At 33.5% G+C, this 7,617-nt stretch overlaps 1 protein-coding gene across 1 annotated transcript in view; it reads right to left on the bottom strand.

Annotated features, from left to right (window-relative positions):
* Positions 1-427: 427 nt before the first annotated feature.
* LOC129741779 (protein spire-like) overlaps positions 428-7,617 on the bottom strand; it is a 432,182-nt gene continuing 424,992 nt past the window's right edge. The window contains exon 16 of the mRNA XM_055733564.1: positions 428-2,803. Within this exon, the coding sequence (XP_055589539.1) occupies positions 2,539-2,803 (265 nt within the window). The 3' untranslated portion in view covers positions 428-2,538. The remainder of the gene's footprint in view (positions 2,804-7,617) is intronic.

The following is a 7,617-nucleotide window of genomic DNA, read 5'->3' as shown; positions in this document are numbered from 1 at the left end:
AGTTTTATAAAAGTTCAACTGTACCTCACCCTGAAAAAAAAGTTTCATTTTACCTGAATAAGATACAAATAATAATATTTGAAATTAAGAAATTTAGGAGGAAAAAGGAGGAGGAATTATTATTAAGAGAAAAGCTGACATTTTCGTGGTTTGCTTAATGTTTCTTTTTCTAGCTAAAGAGCGCTATGGAACGTTTTTTTTTATTTAGCTATATTAATTGCTGCCATTCATTTCAGAAAGCATTGTTGGGGCTCCACACTACTGAACAGGGTTGTCATTATACCTTAAGATCCTTATAATTCAAAACTTACCTTTTAAAATAATTTATTGGAACCTCCGACCCAGGTTGTCTCGAGAGATGTGCCTTATGGATGTTTCGAAGCGGATTTACAAACCAGGCAGCCAAGTTTATTTAGTCATCATATTATGATAATTTAATCAATTTAACAGCTCTTTGATATATATTAATCTATGTTTTAAAACTGCAAATTTACACAAATGAGTTTCTTCATGGAGGTAAACTATAGGGTTTAAGTTTTTTTTTCTTAAATTTTCATCAATACAGTTACTCACGATTTATTAGGGGGCTTAGGATTGTTTTTTGTTAGTGTTTATTTTCGGTGCGCTAAATTGGCTAAATTTAACTCGCTACAGTAGGTAGGTAAATATTAATAGAACTAATATTTGTGTGTTTCATTCTCACAATCGTTCAGCTGAAGTTGTCTGCCTCGGTTCGATTTGTGTGAATGAGTTGTTGTAGTAAAAGATTGACTGCAGCACAACAGGAAAATAATTGTTGATTTCCGTTTTCGAGGTGGGAATCTAAAGCTAAAACTTAAAAGATTGCTGTTGTTTTCTCTTGGTGAAAATAAAGGGCTCTGTTAAGATTGAATAGTTGAAAACCCAAATGTCTAGTATACTATTGTTCCACATTACGCCTGCTTGCCTTTCTTAATTGTATGAGTATCGTTTGGGTGTATGTTCGGTTCAGGTTATGAATATTGTCGGATGATTGGAATTGGAGTACAAACAATTTCTTACTGTAGAACTTTACCGGGAAACTTAGCACTCTACAGATATAGATTTTTTCTTCAAAAATGATTATTCTCTTGAGAGAAAGGGGGTCTTGGTAGATGGATATGATTTTACATGGTCAATTTCATCATTTAAAAATGATTATCTCATTCCGAAAACCAAAAAGGTATCTATCAGTCGATTTGAGGTCGATGCCTCCGAGGAAATAAAACACTTTTATTTTTTTCCTAAATGTGCATTTCTACAAAAAATCTATCAAACTGGAAATAACTTTGAATTTTGATAGCTTGAGACATTTTTTATGTTAGGTTTTTGAGTATACTAAACTGGAGATGTCCTGGAAACTTTATAGATAAAAATGTGCTAATCACTTGAAAATTTAACTCTTATGGCTTTTAACTAATCGATGAAGGAGTTTGATTAAAAAGTGCCAAGTAAAGCATCCAATAAGCGAAACGTGTGTACAGTTATCGATCAGGTGAATGCATTTGTTTGTCTAGATATCTATTTCTTCCTTCTTCTCAACAAGTCACGGTTATTACTAATTTGGTTAAAGTGTTTTATTTCATATACCTTCGAAAGATCCAGTTTCACATGCCAGATAACCTTCTTCCCTATAAAGTTCAACCAACAACAAACAACAAACCTTTTGACTAAAATTCTTTTTTCGATAAGGTGCTTTTTGTGTTACTTTCTTCTTCTGATCTGCTAATAAGCGTTTACCATTGGATGTTTAGTAAGAGAATTTTCTTATGAGTTATTTGGTATGTGAACATAATGCTTATTGTTTTCTGTTCAGTTTACATACATAGATGGGCGAACTTCGTGGTTCAACAACCTTATCGGATCGTTTTTGAACTGGAGCCTACACTAAACCGCGCGAGATTTGTGCGACAGTGAAAAATCAAATTCAAGAAACAGGCATAAAATTAAGAATAAACTTCAAACAATTTCGAATCCAATTTTGAGCTTAAAACTTTCTCGATACAGAATAGCAGATATTCTTTTCGTGAGACTCTTTTTTAACGCCGCTGATGAAATCTCGAACAGACTTCCAGCATTCGATGTTAGCGAATTCTCGATTTCAATCTATCAAAACAGTACAAATGAAAAGAACTTCCTAAAAAGATCTCTAGCAGCTCTGTAAAACTGCTGCCAAAGAATGAATGTATAGATCCAACTTAACTACAAGAATAATAATTACAATTCAATATGGTACTTTTTACAATTTCCTAGTGAAGTCAAATTTGATTTTTCACTCATTTTTCACACTCTGATTCCAGAGCATTTAACAAATGTTTCAGTGCACTCTGTTTTGCTTTGGATAATTCTCGTTAAAACAATAGATGTTACCTCATATTTCCAAAATCCATAGATCCAAGAAAAAAAATCAGGATACTATAACACGCACAAACCCTGGAAACAACTGTTCCTGTACAGAGCGTTTTGTGACATTGGGGCTGTTGCTCTCTAGTTGGGGATGGATGAGGGAAGAAGACTAATCTAGCGCTTGTACACCGGGGACAGATCCAGGGTCAAATTCCGGAGTGCCTGGTTTTGGGCCGAGGATCGCGTTTGCCGCGAGGACCGGATGATTTCGAGCACCAGCGATCGGCAGTCGTTGCACACGGCCATCAGCTCCCCGGTAAGTCGTTCCTTCTGCGGATCGAAGCCGCTGGTTCCGCTGACTGGGCCACTTCCGGATCCACCACCGGCTGCTGCGGCCGCTGACAGGGTGAACGCTTTGGCGAATCGGTTCCTGGAAGCACTGCGAAACGGTTAGGAATCGTTTGATGATTTGATTTTGATTTGATTACAAAATTATAAAATTTCTAAATTTAAAAGTAACGGATGAATGTATTTGAAATTATATGCCCCAACAAAACCTTTATAAAACACCTATAAGACAAAACACTTACATCAGTATCTTACAGATAGAAACATGAGAAAGCCTTTAGAAAAATAAACAATTCGAAATTAAGTTAAACCAATTTCTGGGTGTATTCAACGTCTCCAGAAATTGGTTCCTAATTTTCAAAGATGTAATAATTGTGTAATAATATTTGAAGTATTATAAAAATTCTATTGACTTGTCGAACCCAGTTTTAAGATGAGTTTAACTTAGATAATGACTATATGGAAGTTTACTTTTAAAGATTAATCGTTTTTTTTTTATATAAAACCAATTGAACAGCCAAGAACAGCTTTCAATTTTCCAGTCCACAAAGCGCATACAATTATTTATTAATTGATTGGAAACATCTTGTCGACCTTTCTTTTTTTTATTCAATGATAGCTAGAATCCAGAGTTCAGAGTTTTGGCTGAAAGTTAGTCCAAGGCTTGTTTTAAAACAATACTTACTAAAATCAAAATAACTCGGAAACGCATGGATAGTTTTTCCTCAAATATTCACAAAATAAATTCAAGAAATAAAAGACGTTGACAAACATAAGCAAAAATGGCATTGATTGATTTTAAAAGTATTTTTTGGAAAATCGCTATAATTTCTACAGATTTTTCCAATTTCTTTAAAAATGTATTCTCAATCAATCACAAAAATCTTCCTGCCACTAAAGCAATGGTAAAACACAAGTGAAAACTGTTAAATTCATCGAAAAAACAAGTACTCAACTATCAATGAGGTTAGTTGTGCTTCACAATCAAGATTCCTTCATGGAATCTACATTGGATGATACTATTAACGAATGGATAGAAAAAAAAATGAGCTGGTTGTTATTAATTTTCATCTTGTTACCCCATATTTAGTTCTAACAGCATGATAAAATAGTCACCATGTTAGGTTGATTCAACAATGCAAGATTTCTCAGCTGTCGATTGATATATTGTCACTGAATCCCCAAACCGGTATTTTCGTCAACATCAGCGACAGCGACATTCACTGACGACATTTCATGTTGACCAGACATGTCCAATATCTAAATTCTACTTAAGACTAAGGCGTACATCTTTCAAGAATATAATGGCTAGCATTTAACGAATGCTAACACAACCAGCCCACAGAAAGAGTACTATGTATGCCGTGACCGAGACTAGATCTCATGGCATCTGGCTTAGAAGACTGAAAAGCCATTCTCTAGGCCACGGTCGGCGACATTAAAGAAGGATTTCTCGACTGGTAACTGCTAAAAACAACCAAGTTGGATTTCAAGTCATTTGCAGTAACATGAGTCAGAATGAATGCATCTGATGCATCATTATCATTAATATTTTTTATTAAGATCTTCCCACAAATTTGACTCATTTTTACGACCTAAAACCATATAATATTTTTACGGGTTTAAAAAAAAAAAATTGAATGACTACTCAGAAAATGAAAAATAATTTGTAATTTCTATATGCTTTGGATGCCAAAAATCACGAAGCTTAATTAAACTGGGAAAAATTCTAGCAAAAATCAAAAATTCTCAAGCACTTATTGCATTAACCAAACATATTTAAAAAAAATATCTTAAAATAAGAGGAAAACGTATCGGAAACACCACGTGTCACACTTTCAATTTTCATAGAACGTAATATCCATTAATATGTTATTTCTTGTAACATGTGATTTTGTTACAATATTCCGGCCCAGGCTATTTTAGCTTTAACGGCTTTAAAGATTTTTATAAACTTTCGTGGATTTCTCGGTTGAAACTTTACCTTTTCTACTTCTTTCTTCACAGATATTAAGATAATTGTTGTAGAATTTCGTCCAATGTGTTTTTGATTTGGAAGTTGTTGATGCGGAGGAGAAAATAATGATGGGACAGCCTTGCGAGTATATTTCGCATGCGGATTAAATATACCCGCAAAGCTGTCCCATATTTGGCTTTTCTTTTGTCAGTTGATCATTTGATTCTCTCTATCTGCCCTGTATTATTCACTTTACTGGTTGTTTACTGATAAAAATAAGTTTGAAATTATGTTTATGACAAGTTTAGATAGTCAAAGATAAAGAAAGTTTATCGTAAGAATTGAGAGGGTCTAAAATAAAATGAATAACAACGTTCCATGAATAAAACAACCTGTACCATCATATTTTGGAAAGTTTTTCGGTCGATTATCTTTTAAGAAAGACTAAATACCTTCAAATTAAATTAATGCTGAATCAGAAACAGCATAGTATCTTGGCTGCAAATATTTGATGAGAAAAATCAATTCAATATCACTTAAGCGTGTGCTACCAGGTACGCGAATTATTGTTCATAGATTTTATGAAAGTTCAAGCAGCAAGTAACAGCATGACAAAAACCTAAAAAAATATGGCTTTGTAGCTGACTATTTTCCATGTTTAACAAAAAACAATTCATGCGAAATTTAAAAAAAAAATAGTTTGATGGAATTTACCCATAAGGCTAAACTTAGCTTGTAAAAATTATGGAGATTGTTATTTTTAACTTTACTGTACTGTTTTATCAAGTTTAACTTTCGCAATTTCAATGAATGCTTATTTTGTCGCACACATTGTATGAATATTTGTAAAATTAACGTAAATTATAAAAGCAATTTTGAAGCACTCTGTATAAATAAACATATGGGACAGCTTTGCGGGTATATTTCATATGGGACAGACATGACTTGGTGTTTTTTTTTCATATATGTTGAGAGCAAAGTTATGAAAGTTTTTAGTCTAAATTGAAGAACTAACTGCATTTGAACGATTTTTGAGATAAACTGAAAAATGATGAAAATGCATATGGGACAGTCTTGCGAATAGCGGCAGTATATATCTATAGTATTTTGATATACGCTCCATAATCATTATAAAATGTTCGTATGTAATTAAGAAAAGCAGATTTTATTTACCAAAGTGGAAGCAATATACATACATATATTTTTATTCTTTTTAAAGCGAAGAAAACTATACCAATTGCGCGTTATCCGGCACCTCTCACTTGTACCTATCGGAACAATGCAAGAGAGCGCAGGATTTTGCAAATCTCAAAATCAAATAATATTCGGTATGCCCAAAAATAACCCTGATTCATTCGATATTTCTTAGAAATGGATCGATCATTACCCTGGGACTTTTCATGAAAATAGATCTGTACAATCTTTGTAAAGATGTTTAAAATTTTATTCTTTTGCATTACAACTCGTTACTTTGCGTTCAATTGCTTCAAATACACATTAGTGAGAATCGAAGTAGTCATTGATTAAATAATGACGTGTTTTTAAGGTCTATTTCAAATTTTAAAAGCAATTTTTTTTAAATATAAAGAATAATCTTTATTGTGCTGGTACTGAAGATCCCAGCAAACATTTAAGAAGGTATATCACAAAAACAACAGAATTATTCAAACAATTATACCAGATGAAAAGATTGTATTAAACTTACCAAAATAGCACATAGCTATAAAAGTGAGGGAGATTTATCTACAAAGACAAGATTCCAATGATTCAATTCCCCACAAAATGCAAAATAAACGATTTAAAGTAATTTGAGTAAAACGAAAAAAATCCCCGACCAAGATTTGAATTCCAGTGCTCCGAGTTCGCAGCCCGGTACCTAACCACGATGCCAACTCATCAGTTGATAGCTCTATAGGTGAGATTTTCGTATTACGAATCGGTCAAAGGAAAAAAGGGAGAGATCGGATAGAGTTTCAATTGATGAACTGCCCATTTGTCGTAAATCAGTTTACTCAGTCAATTTGTAAATGTCGAATTAGTATATTCCCAACTTTTTTGGGACATATTTACAAACTGACTAAACTACTATCCGACTCAACTATTTTTGGGCAGAGCTTGTCGTAAATGAATGATAGAAAATCACTCAATACCAACTTGCTTACGATGGTTATTAAAAATGTCTTAATAATCTATTTCACTTCCATCTCTACCGTTGAGCCGTCAACACGTACGCCGGTTCATCGTATCGTTGCTGTGTAACTGCAGGAACATTTTACATTATTTATTTTATCCTTACCTGTTTTTCAATCAGCACTTATCAGTGGTAAAATTATTTTCATTTTCTCTTATTCATATTTTTCTTTCCAGCATGGGAAAATCATCGGCCGGCTCAAGAGCCGGAAGAAAACGGATCGCCGAACCTAATTCAGGTTCATCGCTCAAAAAAGTTGAAATTTCCAATTCATTCGATGTCCTTCATAACATCGGTGATAAGGAAATATTCATATTTAATTCCGATAAGAGTACAAAGAAACCTTCTTCTTCTTATACTCTTAAAAATGAAAAGGTTCCAGCAATTACGGTCACGATTCCTGTCTTCAACGCCTTTCGGAAAGAAATCGTAACTTCCGTAAAGGATATGAAGATTTCTTTTCAGATCGGTCGAAGGGGAACTGCTCGTATATTGGCGGAATCTTTTAATGATTTTCAAAAAACTTATTTGAATAACAAAAAACACCTATTTTTTACATACGACACTAAAAGTGATCGTCCTTTCAAAGTTGTGCTTCGTGGTCTCACCGGCGATCAGACACCGGATGAAATCACAACTGAAATAAATTCTTTGTTAGGGTTTTCTCCGATTCAAGTAATTCAAATGAGGAAAAGAACCAACACGAATAATACCAGTAGTGTTGGTTTTGCTCCTGAGCTATATTTGATCCATTTTA

Source organism: Uranotaenia lowii, chromosome 2 (assembly GCF_029784155.1).
Source record: "Uranotaenia lowii strain MFRU-FL chromosome 2, ASM2978415v1, whole genome shotgun sequence".
In the NCBI taxonomy this organism is placed as follows: domain Eukaryota; kingdom Metazoa; phylum Arthropoda; class Insecta; order Diptera; family Culicidae; genus Uranotaenia; species Uranotaenia lowii.
This window is presented reverse-complemented; position numbering and strand designations above follow the sequence as displayed.